The sequence below is a fragment of the Myotis brandtii genome, unplaced genomic scaffold (assembly GCF_000412655.1).
Source record: "Myotis brandtii unplaced genomic scaffold, ASM41265v1 scaffold18, whole genome shotgun sequence".
Taxonomy (NCBI): Eukaryota; Metazoa; Chordata; class Mammalia; order Chiroptera; family Vespertilionidae; genus Myotis; species Myotis brandtii.
This window is the reverse complement of record NW_005356674.1, coordinates 4975869-4992131: the sequence shown is the minus strand read 5'-3', so window position 1 is coordinate 4992131 and position 16263 is coordinate 4975869. Positions and strand designations below refer to the sequence as shown.

Genomic DNA, 16263 nt, shown 5'->3' with positions numbered 1-16263 from the left:
GTGGTACCGTTTATTTTTAAATGGCCAGTGTGGGTCACGGCAGCTCCTTCATTGAGCGTCTGTCCCCTGGTGGTCAGTGCACGTCATAGCTACCAGTCAGACGAACACTTAGCCTTTTATATATATAGATTATTTTCTCTTTTCGGTCGCCTAGCTATGCTGATTAAGTTCCTTTATCTGCAGATATGAAAATGAGCAGCCATTTAGAAAGGCCGCGGAAGAGGAAATTAACTCTCTCTATAAAGTCATCGATGAAGCTAATTTGACAACAATGGATCTGGAAAGTCAAATAGAAAGCCTGAAAGAAGAGCTTGGCTTTCTGTCAAGGAGCTATGAAGAGGTAGGTGGGGCTGGGCTGACGCTGGGTTGGCTATACTCACCTGTCTGGCCGAGCTTCAAAACACAGGTGATGGGCCCTGGCTGGTGTGCTCAATGGGTTGGGCATCGTCCCATGCACCAAAAGGCTGCTGGTTCAATTCCGGTCAGGGCACATGCAGGGGCTCAACCCCCAGTGTGGGGGGCGGGGAGGGAAGGGAGTTACCCGAGGAGAAGGGGGTATAGGAGGCAGCTAATCAATGTTCCGCTCTCACATCAATGTTTTTCTCTCTCCCTCTCCCTTCCTCTCTCTCTCTCTAAAAATCAATAAAAATAATAATAAAAGAAAACATAGGTGATGGTAGCTCACCTGGGCCTCTCCATGTCACTTGCCCAGGGCTGGTAAAATGCTTTCAGTCCCAATGTAGGGGTCAGGCTAGCAAGATGTCTCATACTCAAAAGGCTTCAGGACCAGGTTGCTCTGAGAACTGGGGGAGGCAGCAGGTCCAAGCACTCGCCAGGGATGGCTCCAGTGTTGAATTGAGGGCGCGTCCCGTACCTCAAGGCGTTCAACTTCAGAACTTTGTCTTCACTACACAGGACACACAGAAGAACTCTGAGCCAGGCTGTGGTCTGCACACACTCGTTAGTGGAATGAGGTCAGATCCCTGAGTGACAGGATGGAGGGGACCTCCCCTGGCGACGTGGCCCCGCCCCACACTGATCCTAGACCACCTGCCTCGTGCCCCTGTCTGACCTGAGGCCTAAAGTGCTTGCAGTTGAAAAGGTGAAAACCCACGTAACAGTCTCATGTCAGGAAGCTCCCTCTTCTCTCCGACCTTAAGCAAACCAGGAACCCGGCCCACTTCCTCCTGCTCTTGGCGCTGGAGTTTTCCACACTCCCCGACAGTAAAACAGTAACTGTGGAGTTATCCTCAGAGCCCTTCAGCCTACTCTGACTTCATGAAACGCTGCCTACTCTGAGTCACTACTTAGCTAGTTATTTGGCGTTTTGCTTGGGCCTGGGCTTGTGAAACCAGCGGAGAAATGCATCCTGGGAAAAGAGAATACAGCCCCTGTGCTGGGAAGAGGAGCAGGGGCTCCCCCAGTGGCTGTGAAGCACCCCGTTTGGCTTTAGCGGAATGAGAAGCAAAGTGTTGCCCACAGCCTGGCCAGTGTGGCTCAGTTGGTTGAGCATCGCCCTGTGCACCGAAAGATCGCTGGTTCCATTCCCAGTCAGGGCACATGCCCGAGTTGCAGGCTTGATTCCTGGTCAGAATGCATCCGGAGGCAGCCAATCAATGACTCTCTCTCACATTGATGTTTCTCTATCTCTCTCCCTCTCCCTTGCTCTCTCTCTAAAATCAATTAAAAAAAAATATTAAAAAGAAAAAAAAAGTATTGCCCACAGGGCTTCTGCTGAGTACAATGCCAGGCCTTCTTTCCCCCGCGGAACTCACCTGGGTGCACTCCCTTCCTCTCTCTCTAAAATCAATAAAAAAAAAAATATTAAAAAGAAAAAAAAAGTGTTGCCCACAGGGCTTCTGCTGAGTGCAATGCCAGGCCTTCTTTCCCCCGCGGAACTCACCTGTGTGCGCTGTCATTTCCAGGATGTGAAAGTGCTGTGTAAGCAGCTGGCAGTGTCTGAGCTGGAACAAGTGGACGTCCCCCTGGGCGCTGGTCTGGATGACGTCCGGAGTGAGGGGTCCTGGATTGTGAGAGGGCGCAGGCTGGGCTGAGGGAAACTCACCCCTCCCCACACGAATTTTGTGCATCGGGCCTCTAGTGAAGAGATAAAAGAAAAAAGGGGAGAAATAAAATTTTCCCAAACAAGGACAAGATGTCATAGCCCACAGCCTCTCCTCACTGCCCAGGCTCTTCAAAAGCATCCCCTTGCTTTCTAAAAGATTTCCCTACGTTTCTGACTATAAATCATGATTCTCATTTGACTTCCCTACTGTTCTTCCTCTAGCCTTCCCTGTGGATTGGCATGGGGGGCAGGAGTTGTCATTTACATTCCTGCTTACCTTTCCCAGCACGGAGTATAACTTTCAAAGAGTCCAAAACATGATGTTATCCAATCCTGAGTAAGTATGTGTCAGAGATCTATCAAATCATTAGTAGGGAAAGACTAATAATAATAATAATAATAATGCTGGCGAGTGTGTAGAGAAGGAGGTTTTCACCTATATTTCAGGAAGCACTTCTATGACCCATTTGCATAAGGAATTTGGTGATATGAATCAAGAGTCTTATAATGCCCCTACCTACCAGTTGAATAATCTGGACACTGTCCTAAAGATATCATTGAAAATACAAGCAAAGTGTACATCCAAGTGTACTCACTGATGCATTCATTACAAGAATGAAAACGTTTGGGGAAATAACACATAAATGTTTAATAATACGATAAAGACCAACCGTGCAATGACATATCAGACAGTTATGGGAAGTGATATTTGTGAAGCATTTATAACAACCTGGGAAATACGCATGCAATAAGCGTGAGAGTGCAGAGTGGTGCATTCCAGGGCCAAAAACATTTTCTGCAAAGAACAAGACAGTAGATATTTAGGTTTCTGGGCCAAATGGCCTCTGTCGCAATATTCAGTTCTGCCACTGTGATGTGAAAGCTGCTGGAGACAATAAGTCACAAGTGAGCATGGCTGTGTGCCAATAAAACTTTATTTACAGAAACAGGAGGTGGGCTGGACTTGGCCTGCAGGCTACAGAGTGCCAACCCTGGTGTATACAGTAGGGTAAAGCATTCAAACAGAGAAACTAGGCATCACGGAAAGATTAGAAAGAAAACACCACAGCATTCATGGTGCTAGTGGTGGTTGTCTTTAAGTGAGGGGCCTGTCGAACACTTTGAAACGTTTTTCTTGCTTTTGAGTATTTCTTGAGTTTTTCTTAAGTAGTATGAATTCTATTCAGGGAAGAAAATGATTTTTATTAAACTTCATAAATAATAAAGGCATTAACCAGAAATAGAATGCACAGGGTTTCTTCCTTCTCCATCCCCTACCCATGGATGACTGGGATTTTGAGGCAGAGGATGGGAAGGGCAGAAGAGGGAGGACAGCGTGAAGGAAGTGTGAGAACTAAGGCAGCCACGTGAGGCAAGGCGAGGGGGCTGCTCCTGCGTCCTGGGTTGCCATGGAGCGCTTCTCAACCCTGGCTGCACAGAACTATGTCAGCATTTTCAAAAGGGCCCGCGCCCAGGCCCCATACAGGACCAAGTAAATCAGAAGGAGGAGAGGGACTTTTTGGGGCATCACAGAAAGATTAGAAAGAAAACACTACAGCATTCATGGTGCTAGTGGTGGTTGTCTTTGAGTGAGGGGCCTGTCGAACACTTTGAAACGTTTTTCTTGCTTTTGAGTATTTCTTGAGTTTTTCTTAAGTCGTATGAATTCTATTCAGGGAAGAAAATGATTTTTATTAAACTTCGTAAATAATAAAGGCATTGACCAGAAATAGAATGCACAGGGTTTCTTCCTTCTCCATCCCCTACCCATGGATGACTGGGATTTTGAGGCAGAGGATGGAAAGGGCAGAAGAGGGAGGACAGCGTGAGGGAAGTGTGAGAACTAAGGCAGCCACATGAGGCAAGGTGAGGGGGCTGCTCCTGCGTCCTGGGTTGCCATGGAGCACTTCTCAACCCTGGCTGCACAGAACTATGTCAGAGCATTTTCAAAAGGGCCCGCGCCCAGGCCCCATCCAGGACCAAGTAAATCAGAAGGAGGAGAGGGACTTTGTGGTTCTCTTCCTGACCTGGAATAGAACCCTGACCTCCTAGTTCATGGGTCAACACTCAACCACTGAGCCACATACACCAGCCGGGTTCTCTCTCTCTCTCTCTCTCTCTCTCTCAGAGGTAGGAGAGAGGGAGGAAAAGAGAGAGCAATTTGTTGTTCCACCCAGGCATGCATTCACTAGTTGCTCCTGTGTGTACCTAGACCAGAGATCGAACCTGCAACCTTGGTGCTTTGCGATGATGCTCCAACCAGCTGAGCTACCCAGCCAGGGCTTTGTAGTTCTGTAAGCTGGGTGATTTAATGCACGGCCAGGGTTGAGAACCATGAGATATATAAAACCCTCCAAAAGAAAACCAGGAGGACCTTTCACTTTCTGTCCTCTCCTGCCCCCTTCATTCCCCTGCCCCAAGGACCAATAGGAACATTCCCAGCTGGGTCTTCACCAATTCTGGAGCCTTTAATGTTCTCCAGCCCAGAAAACACCTTCCATTTCCCCGCTGCCCCCCCCAACCCCCCTTCAACAGCTTCTCCTCTTTCTAACCTTTAGTTCCTTGACCAGGTCACAGCAAACACTTTTATCAGGCAAATAGTGCCTGGTAACCCCACAAAATGCAGCCCCACCCAACCTGGTGAGAGGTGAACAACTCAGAGGGAAAGCAAAACCCAACCGTAGATTCGATTTGGGTCCATTCCTTCTTCTTTAGGAGAGTCCTGAATATTTATCATGAATGACCCTAGAAGCCATCTATTTCCACCCCCTCACCTTAGAGGTGGGGAGACGGAGGCCCAGGGTGGGCAGCGGGCACTCGCTGGGTGGGTGGGTGTGGCTTCATTCAGTTCTCCCGGCTCAGCTCTAGGTCCAGGGACCTTGTCTCTGCCGGGGACTGTTATTTCTCCCTGGCTCTGCCCCCAAAGCTAAGTCTCGGTGGCCCGCACGGAGTATAACTTTCAAAGAGTCCAAAACATGATGTTATCCAATCCTGAGTAAGTATGTGTCAGAGATCTATCAAATCATTAGTAGGGAAAGACTAATAATAATAATAATAATAATGCTGGCGAGTGTGTAGAGAAGGAGGTTTTCACCTATATTTCAGGAAGCACTTCTATGACCCATTTGCATAAGGAATTTGGTGATATGAATCAAGAGTCTTATAATGCCCCTACCTACCAGTTGAATAATCTGGACACTGTCCTAAAGATATCATTGAAAATACAAGCAAAGTGTACATCCAAGTGTACTCACTGATGCATTCATTACAAGAATGAAAACGTTTGGGGAAATAACACATAAATGTTTAATAATACGATAAAGACCAACCGTGCAATGACATATCAGACAGTTATGGGAAGTGATATTTGTGAAGCATTTATAACAACCTGGGAAATACGCATGCAATAAGCGTGAGAGTGCAGAGTGGTGCATTCCAGGGCCAAAAACATTTTCTGCAAAGAACAAGACAGTAGATATTTAGGTTTCTGGGCCAAATGGCCTCTGTCGCAATATTCAGTTCTGCCACTGTGATGTGAAAGCTGCTGGAGACAATAAGTCACAAGTGAGCATGGCTGTGTGCCAATAAAACTTTATTTACAGAAACAGGAGGTGGGCTGGACTTGGCCTGCAGGCTACAGAGTGCCAACCCTGGTGTATACAGTAGGGTAAAGCATTCAAACAGAGAAACTAGGCATCACGGAAAGATTAGAAAGAAAACACCACAGCATTCATGGTGCTAGTGGTGGTTGTCTTTAAGTGAGGGGCCTGTCGAACACTTTGAAACGTTTTTCTTGCTTTTGAGTATTTCTTGAGTTTTTCTTAAGTCGTATGAATTCTATTCAGGGAAGAAAATGATTTTTATTAAACTTCGTAAATAATAAAGGCATTGACCAGAAATAGAATGCACAGGGTTTCTTCCTTCTCCATCCCCTACCCATGGATGACTGGGATTTTGAGGCAGAGGATGGGAAGGGCAGAAGAGGGAGGACAGCGTGAAGGAAGTGTGAGAACTAAGGCAGCCACGTGAGGCAAGGCGAGGGGGCTGCTCCTGCGTCCTGGGTTGCCATGGAGCGCTTCTCAACCCTGGCTGCACAGAACTATGTCAGCATTTTCAAAAGGGCCCGCGCCCAGGCCCCATACAGGACCAAGTAAATCAGAAGGAGGAGAGGGACTTTTTGGCTCTCTCTCTCTCTCTCTCTCTCTCTCTCTCTCTCCCTCCCTCCCCCCCTTTTTTTATTGATTTCAGAAAGAGGAAGGGAGAGGGATAGAGAGAAAGAAACATCAATGATGGGAGAGAATCATTGATTGGCTGCCTCCTGCGCGCCCCCTACTAGGAATCGAGCCTGAAACCTGGGCATGTGTCCTGACCTGGAATAGAACCCTGACCTCCTAGTTCATGAGTCAACACTCAACCACTGAGCCACATACACCAGCCGGGTTCTCTCTCTCTCTCTCTCTCTCTCTCTCAGAGGTAGGAGAGAGGGAGGAAAAGAGAGAGCAATTTGTTGTTCCACCCAGGCATGCATTCACTAGTGGATTCCTGTGTGTACCTAGACCAGAGATCGAACCTGCAACCTTGGTGCTTTGCGATGATGCTCCAACCAGCTGAGCTACCCAGCCAGGGCTTTGTAGTTCTGTAAGCTGGGTGATTTAATGCACGGCCAGGGTTGAGAACCATGAGATATATAAAACCCTCCAAAAGAAAACCAGGAGGACCTTTCACTTTCTGTCCTCTCCTGCCCCCTTCATTCCCCTGCCCCAAGGACCAATAGGAACATTCCCAGCTGGGTCTTCACCAATTCTGGAGCCTTTAATGTTCTCCAGCCCAGAAAACACCTTCCATTTCCCCGCTGCCCCCCCCAACCCCCCTTCAACAGCTTCTCCTCTTTCTAACCTTTAGTTCCTTGACCAGGTCACAGCAAACACTTTTATCAGGCAAATAGTGCCTGGTAACCCCACAAAATGCAGCCCCACCCAACCTGGTGAGAGGTGAACAACTCAGAGGGAAAGCAAAACCCAACCGTAGATTCGATTTGGGTCCATTCCTTCTTCTTTAGGAGAGTCCTGAATATTTATCATGAATGACCCTAGAAGCCATCTATTTCCACCCCCTCACCTTAGAGGTGGGGAGACGGAGGCCCAGGGCGGGCAGCGGGCACTCGCTGGGTGGGTGGGTGTGGCTTCATTTAGTTCTCCCGGTGGCTCTGTCCAGGGACCTTGTCTCTGCCAGGGGCTGTTGTTTCTCCCTGGCTCTGGCCCCAAAGCTAAATCTCGGTGGCCCAGCAGTTTGCAGCCTTGCTTCTGTCCCAACGCTCCTGGGTGCACACGCAGTGGAGTGTTTATTTCTTTGCGAAACGGGGGAGGGGCGTTGTAATGAACAGGAGTGTATCCTGCCTAGTGTGAAAAAGAAAAAGAAAAAACTTGGTCATTACTGTCCACCCCTCACCCTCTTGAGAATCATCACCAGCCCAACAGTAATTCAAACATTCATTCTGAACGGACTCATTCGCGTCTTTTTTATGGAGTCGTCTGAAAGCCACATCTCAGAGAACACACACAGCACTTGTGTACGTTCGGCCGATGCTGCCTGGGCCTCTGGCAGAGAGGCCGAGCTCTGAAAATATTTGCAGAAGGAGCGAATTCCTCTGGCCGTCAACAGAGATCAGAACTGACAGCCAGAAGTCCTCCAGTCAATAGTTTTGTCAGCTGCAGGCAGGCCCTGGGGGCTGACATCTGCCCATCCTGAGCACCTCTTGTCCGTGTCTTGGCCGCAAAGCGTAAATGTGAAATGGCTTAGCGCGCCCGGCTTTTGAAACCTTTTGCAGAGAGAAGACAAACGTGTATTTAATTCCCTTACAGCCGGGAGGCTGAACATTCATGGACATGATGAATGTATCTTTGTTTAGGTTCCCCCAGAAACGGATCCTGAGACAAATATTGAAGTGGAGAAGTGGAGGTAGTTTACTTGGGACTTTGGGGGAGGGGGAGAGAGTACCAAGATACCAGGAGAAGAAGGAGCAGAGAAGGGACTCGACAAAGAGTATGTTATCCAACCAGCTACCACTGTGGGAGCCTGGAACGTACCCCACGGGGGTTCTGGGGAGCAGAACAGAATACAGGAGAGGGGAAGGCAAGGAAGTGGGGTACTAGCACCAGCTCCATCAGGCCTCTGCCATGTGCTAGCAGAGGGACCCTTCCGTCTTTGGAGAAAGCGCTCAGGCAGAAGTGCAGAACCGGCAGCAAAAGGAAGCCGGGAGAACTAACATGATAAGGCCTGAGGGGTAAAGGTGGATGCCATCAGCACTTCCTACCACTTATCTGACAAGTCCTTTTATTTTTTTACTTGAGATAAAATTGGTTTATAACATTACATAAGTTTCAGCTGTATAGTCAATATTATAATTCTATATCTGTACACAGTGATCACCACCAAAAGTCCAGTTACTATCCATCACCACACAGTTGACCCTTTCGCTCACATCATCCACCCCCTAAACCCTCTCCCCTTCTGTTAACCAACCACCTGTTTTCTGTGTCTATGAGATCGGTTTTATTTGTTTGGTTTTTTTGGAGGTTATTTTTTTAGATTTTTACATATAAGTGAAATCATATGGTATTTGTCTTTCTCCATCTGGCTTATTTCACTTAGCATCATGCCCTCGAGGTCTATCCATGTTGTTGCAAATGGCGAGAATTTGTTCTTTCCGATGGCTGATTCATATTCCATTCTATATCGATTCACCCACAGATAGACACTTAGGCTGCTTCCTTATCTTGGCTATTGTAAATAATGCTGTCGTGAACATGAGGGTGCACATATCCTTTCGAATTAGTGTTTTCATATTCTTTAGATAAATACCCCGAAGTAAAATAGCTAGAAGATATGGTGGTTCTATTCTTCTTTTTTTAAAATATATATATATTTCAGAGAGGAAGGGAGAGGGAGAGATAGAAACATCAATGATGAAAGAGAATCATCAATCGGCTGCCTCCTGCACACCCCACACTGGGGATCGAGCCCACAACCTGGGCATGTGCCCTGGCCGGTAATCAAACCGTGACCTCCTGGTTCATAGGTCAATGCTCAACCACTGAACCACACTGGCTGGGCATCTTCCTCTTCTTTGGTCTCCAGCATGTGCCTGGCACATGTCGTAGACCTTCAGTAAGTGTAGTCGAGCATGTGCTGGGTATAAAAAGCCACGTCAGAGAGGATAGAGGGGTGACTGAGAAGTTGTCCCTGCACAGAGGGTACTCACAATCTAATGTGGAGGTTGGCTGGGGTGTAGGCAGGAGGCAATGGAGAGAAAGACCACCTTCCACAAGGCAGGAAGGGATGTGCGGTGAAAGCAGTGTCGGCAAAGCATGGAGTGAGCACTTTCCAGGTGCCAGGCCGTGAGCTAAGTCCTTGATAGGTGTTTCCTCATATAATCTTCTCAATGTGACATAGGATTTTGATTTTACCCATTTTATAGAGGAAGGAACTGAGGCACAGGGAGGTTAAATAACTGACCCAAGTTGCCGAGCTATGATTCAAACCATGCTTTCTTACTGTTGACATAAGAATGTCCAAGCCTATAGGAAAAAAAAAATGTATGAGTTTATTTGAGCCAAACTGAGGACCTCCCCAAAAGCAAGATCTCAATGGACTGAGGAAATGCTATGGGAATGGCAGTGTTGCCGTTCTTTTTATGCATTTGAACCAAAGAAGGGAAATAAGGAGGATTCCATGAAATCCACTGATGGTAGATTAAGGAGGCTGGAGAAGGCAAGGTGGGGAAATCTCTATGATTCGATAAAAAGAAAAATGGAGAGATACATAGTACTTCTTTTACATTACCTCAGGCTGCCTCTGTAACCTTTGTTAAGAAAGGGTTTTTACAGCCGTCATCAAATGGAATAACATGGAATGGATGTAGCATTTAAAATAATGATCGTTAACATGTACTGCAAATAGTGAAGGTGTATAAGGATGCAACAAGATCATGTGTCCCCGAGGGGGTCTGGAAAAGAGGATTCCTTTGGCATCTCAAAGGGCTGTTAACCTAGATGAGCAAGAACAATGGACAGGGCTCAGACAAACAAAGACAAACCTTTTATTAAGGGAGTTATATGCCTGGGGTGTGACTACCACCGTGACCTGCTCAGTTAGGAATTTATGATCAAATCATCCCGCAAGGCTACTTTCCAGTCACTGAATCTGTCAGATTCACTATATAGCCCCTCCCTGAACTGACACCCTCACTGCCAGGCTGGCCTACACAGATTGCGTGGAGTGGGGAACAATGATTCGTTTTCTTAATGAACAAACGTGCCCTGTCTGGCTCAATGGTCAGTGCACCAAAGGGTCATGGGTTTGATTACGGGCCCTGCTTGCTCAGATGCATGGGGGAGGCAACCAATCTCTCTCTCTCTCTCTCTCTCTCTCTCTCTCCATGTCCTCAGTTGAGGTTTAAAAGAATAAAAGAACAAGCAGTGACATCTTGTAGAATGTCCGAGGGGCTACATGCCTATGCCGGGCTCTGTGAGGATCTTTCCAAACCAAGGCCCTGTGCCTTCCCCGAGGGATACTGGTGCTCTGTGATACTAGACTGGGAACCCGGTACCCCCAGGGCTCCATTGCCTTGTCTTTCTCCAGGACAATGAATATAACAAGGTTACTATGATCCTGGGAGGCCAAGACACTTAGAACAAAGCTGTCAGTTGTGCTCTGCAGCGGAGCGTGGCTGTGTTTCACCGTTACAAAACCCAGAGAGCTTCTGAACCCCGCGCAGTGCCTGCTCAGGGCAAGGCAGGACACACACGTTTCAGCCCCTGCCCGTGCAGCCTGTGTACGTGCTGCTGAGCACACACCTGCCTCGAGCCTCTCCACTCTGCCTCCTCCAAGCTCCCCCCTCCCCTCACACTGCACAGTGGCATTTCTTCCGCCTCCAGGTCATTGCCAAGGACGTTTTGGGAAATGGCAGTGCTACTCCGAAAGGTGGGTTGGGTTTGGGGATGGCTTTTTCCCCTCCATTTGGAGACTCTCACCTGCTCCGTTCTGACTCACTCGAAAGCATGCTGCCTTTCTTCTCTCGCATCCATCCTTCACAGGCAGCGACATGAAAATGTAATTAACATTTTTTTAATTTGAAGTTTTTTCCCATATTTCAAAATGTCCACATGCTCTCCTACCCCCAGAAATATAGACGGAGTGCAACCACGGGCAGTCCAGCTCCTGCGCGGTGGGGCCAAGGTTTCAAGCTGGTTTGAAGGCCTGGGGACCAACATATTTGAATCTCATCACACATCCTGGCAACTGCACCGAGCAACAAAACAGCCCTGCCTTCCTAGCCTCGGGGTCTACTATGTGGTAGACTACTGTGTGATCTGCAAGGAGAAATCCGGAGGCACTGGGTTGAAATGGAAATAGAAATAGAGTTATTGCAATAACTAGAAAGCATAAATCTAAAAAGCCACTGGAGAAGGACATGTAATACTTCTAGGTGAGTTCAAGCGCTTAACTGTTCCCAGATGAAGGGCGAGGATGTGGGAAGTGGGTTTCAGAAAGTAGGAGGCATGATATAAAATGGCACTGACATCCATAGTGATCAAATTAATTTCTTTTCTCTTTCAATCTTAAGTAAACTGTATAAGGAAGTGTCCTTTGGTGCCGGTGGGTTATTAACACTTCTCATATATTGTTAATCTCGCCTCTCAACAAAGAGAAAGCAGGCTCTGGGATTCAGCTGCTTGGCAGGCAGTATTTGCTAGAATGAAATAATATTGATTTGGGTGGGGTTTTGTTGTTGTTGTTGTTGTTGTTTGGGTGTTTTTTTTCACTTTTAAATATATTTTTTATTGCTGATAGTATTACAGATATCTCCCATCCCCCTCTCCCCTCTCCCTCCTCCCAGCCCCTACCCACCCCTCCAGGTGATTTGTTTTAAGATGATGAACTGTTTCAGTTACCGTCTATGTATGGCAAGTAAAGCAGTTCTGTCGGTTTCTGTGGTGATCTAGACATTTGCTTCCATGGACCAGGCATCACATGGCAGTTTTACGTGCAGATTCCTGGGCCCCTCAGGGTCTCCAGCATCGGGACTTGGATTTTACAAGAACCCCCAGATGGTGCTGATGCACATTAAAATTTGAGAACAGATTTACAATTTCCATGTTATACACGTTTATTTACAAAGAAAAAGTGAAGCCCTGGCCAGGTAGCTCCGTTGGTTAGAGTGTCATCCCAATACTCCAAGGCTGTTGTGGGTTTGATCCCCGTGAGCTTGTCAGGTCAGCGTGTGGCCCCTTTCGTCCACACAACAAATCGATGTTTCTCTCTCTCTCTTTCTTTTTCTCTCTTCCCCCACCCCTTCCTCTTTCTCGCTCTCAAATCCATAAATAAAAATTAAAAGAAAAAGTAAATTGGAAAAAAAAGTGAATTGGTTAAAATAAAAACAGTTTAATTAGCATTCAGATGTATGAAAAACTATGCTGGTTGCCCAGGAATGTTTGGGAAACAGTTGGGTACAGCATCTTGCTAGTGGCACTAAGACATAGGGATTCAACCCTCCAGACACCAGTACGTACCACTGAAGACAAGCCACTCATTGTCTGGGCTGAGAGGAGGGACAGATCATATGGGTTCTGTGGCTATAGCCTTGGCCAGCAGCTCTAGCCCACACCCGCCCATCAGGGCTTTGAAACATGCCCTCCATGGAGCTTGGCCTCCACTCATGCCCGGCTCTCACCCATGGTGTCCTGGCAACCTTTCACAACTGCTCTCAGGGGGTGGGGGTGGGGGGCAATGTAAGCATATGTATTTACATGCCAATCAAATTCACAATACCACTTAAAGGTGGCAAAGACTTTTGGTTGATGTTTTATTTATCTAATTTTAGTAATAACATACATTTTAAGATAAAATGCTTTGCTTTCCCATTTACACCTGTAACTTCAATGTGGCTTGCTATTTCTTGCAAACCCCGCCAACTGTTTTTATAGTTATATCATCAGCAATAGTATCATAAAATCAGACTACAGAAAATGTTTGATTATTAATATCTGATTATACAAAAAGTCACTTACAACAATGATGAATGAGGATAGCTCTGATGTGAATTTTGGTTGATATTTTCATTAACCTTAATGAGTTCATTTGTCAATGATGAAACTTTTTTTTTTTTATAGGAAGGAAGAAGGAGAGAGAGATAGAAACATCAATGAGAGAGAACCATTGATCAGCTGCCTCCTGTACACCCCCCACTGGGGATCAAGCCCGCAACCCAGGCATGTGCCCGACTGGGGATCAAACCGCAACCTCCTGGTTCATAGGTAGATGCTCAACCACTGATCCACACCAGCTGGGCAATAATGTAACTTCTTTATGAATCAGATAATAGTTTTCAAATATTGGAAAAATATTCTTGCTGATTTTTGTGCTATTCCCAATGCAACAGCTACCGACAGGACCCACTTTTAAGTTTAATCTGCACTATTAATATTTTATGCATCCCTTTTTAAAATCTAGACAGTCCATAAAATAGTAATTCAATCTCTGATTTGTGGAGTTTGCCAATTTCCATGGTGTCAATACTCTCACCCTTATTTCAAACTAATAACATGATGTGAATGAGTTGGGAAGAGTTGGGCAGGAACACACCATTGACTCCCACCACACAGGTACCATAAATGTAGATAAACCTCAGTTGCACAGATAATGATAAAATGTAAATAATTAGCAGGTAATGTGTTTTGAGTATTTATTACCATTTTTGAAATATATTTTTATTGATTTTGAGAGAGAGAGGGATAGAGAGATAGAAACATCGATGAGAGAGGAAGTCATCCATTGGCTGCCTCCTGCACGGCCCCCACCAGGGATCAAGCCAACAACCCGGGCATGTGCCTTGACTGGGAATCGAACTGGCGACCTCTTGGTTCCTGGGTTGCCGCTCAACCACTGAGCCACACCAGCCAGGCACCATTTTTTTAATATAACTTATTGTGAGTTGATATGATTTAATTTTTATAATGGCTGTGTTTAACAACTGGCTTACAAAATTCCTGAAAATTTAACCGTCAGCTCTTGTACACTGTTAGGAACCAGCTCCAATTGATTTTGAGAGAGAGAGGGATAGAGAGATAGAAACATCGATGAGAGAGGAAGTCATCCATTGGCTGCCTCCTGCACGGCCCCCACCAGGGATCAAGCCAACAACCCGGGCATGTGCCTTGACTGGGAATCGAACTGGCGACCTCTTGGTTCCTGGGTTGATGCTCAACCACTGAGCCACACCAGCCAGGTACCATTTTTTTAATATAACTTATTTAATTGTGAGTTGATATGATTTAATTTTTAATAATGGCTGTGTTTAACAACTGGCTTACAAAATTCCTGAAAATTTAACCATCAGCTCTTGTACACTGTTAGGAACCGGCTCCAGCTCACGCTGCCCCGGCCTCTCTGTGTAGCCGTGTTATCTGACTCCATTTGTCTGTCAGGACACCCCCTCTCCTGCCTCCCACCCTGCCACACAGCCCATCTGGCCAGGCCCAACCCCAAAGAGAGAAGGAAGAACAGAGCTACTGATCCCAGGAAGACAATGAGGATATTTTAGAGTGACCCACCTTCACTTTGGGGAAGACAACCCCAATTTCAGGGTCTTAAGTTGATGAATTGGTGGCAGCGGCAGCATTAAGCTCTGGTTAAGAGCATAGCTCTGGGGTCTGCAGCTGCGCTTGAGTCCCGGCTCTGCCCCTCTTAGGCCATATGATCTGGAATAAAAAACTCAATCTCTCTGTGCCTCAGCTTCCTCATATAAAATGGAAACAGTAATGACACTTGCTTCATAGGGTTGTAAAGATTAAAGGAGATCACGGACTAAAAGTTGTTCTCAGAGTTTTGGCACCGAGTAAGAGCTTCACACACGTTAGTTATCATTAGTAGTAGTCAAGTCATAGTGGCTTGTACAAACTCATGTATTAGCTAATACTGCTTTTCACATATAGAAAACATATGCAGCCCGGCCAGTGTAACTCAGTGAATTGAGCATCGATCGTCCCATGAACCAGTTCAATTCCCAGTCAGGGCACATGCCTGGTTTTGGGCTTGATCTCCACTAGGGGGCGTACAGGAAGCAGCCGATCTATGTTTCTCTCTAATAAATGTTTCTCTCTCTCCCTTCCTCTCTATTTAAAAAATCAATAAAAACATATGTAAAGGAAACATATACAGCCAATATTTGCATGCTTTTAAGGTTCTAAAGGCTTCTACATGCATAACCTGTTAGAAGCCTCAAGTGATTCAGGAGACAGTCATCATGTGATTATCATTCTCCACTCATCACTGCATTCTATGGGCAGGGACTGGGACTCAGAGAGGCTGAGTCATGGCCCAGGGACACACAGCCAAGGGCCAACCAGTCGGAGCTGGGCCCACGGCTTCAGTTCTCCTTTAGCAGATCCCAGGCCTTTAATGGGCATTTTTGTTGAGCTCCTTACAGCCCTTAAACAGCAAGAACTGGAAGAACTACTACTGAGATATGAGCCTTTTGACTCGGGTTTCTTAGCCAGTCAACTAGATTGGACTATTTTTGCACAATTCTATAAATAAGTATTCATATGTAGTAAACATGGTCAATCAAAAGAGCCAGTAACCTAGGAGACAAAACAGATTTTTCTCCCACATCACGGGCTTGGTGACATGCCATCAGACTTGGCTTGAAGTTAGAGATGTGGGTGATCTCTCATTTTTTCCCTTTTCCCCGGCAAAGAGCAGAGTAACAATGACCTGCTCCCTGAACGTATGGGAGGAATCACAATATGTCCATCTCACTCAGGGAGAAGGTTCAAAACCCAGACCGACCCCTTGATAGTCACAAGTGTGACCAGACATGTTTTTTTCAAGGAAACGTATCAGATCAAGTTTGCTAACGATTAATCTGCCTTATGGTGCTGGGAGGGGTTACAAACTCCCTGGAGGGCAATTTGGCAACATTTATCAAAATTGCAAAGCTTGCCCATTTGACTCAGCAATTCCACAAGAGGAATTTACCCCCAGAGATATTCCCATGTAATCAAGATGAGGGATGTAGGTTATTCTTTGCACCATTGATTGTAACAGGCAAAGACTGGAAGCCACCTAAGTGTCCATGGATGGGGGACTTCTGAGTAAGGCAATACTATGTAGCCCTTAAAAAGAATCCAATCTAACTG

General features: G+C 46.3%; 1 protein-coding gene across 1 annotated transcript in view; it reads left to right on the top strand.

Annotated features, from left to right (window-relative positions):
• BFSP2 (beaded filament structural protein 2, phakinin) overlaps window positions 1-16263 on the top strand; it is a 50458-nt gene that overhangs the window by 24138 nt on the left and 10057 nt on the right. Inside the window, exons 3-6 of the mRNA XM_014537597.1 lie at window positions 184-340; window positions 1926-2030; window positions 10981-11047; window positions 11161-11176. Of these exons, the coding sequence (XP_014393083.1) occupies window positions 184-340; window positions 1926-2030; window positions 10981-11047; window positions 11161-11176 (345 nt within the window). The remainder of the gene's footprint in view (window positions 1-183; window positions 341-1925; window positions 2031-10980; window positions 11048-11160; window positions 11177-16263) is intronic.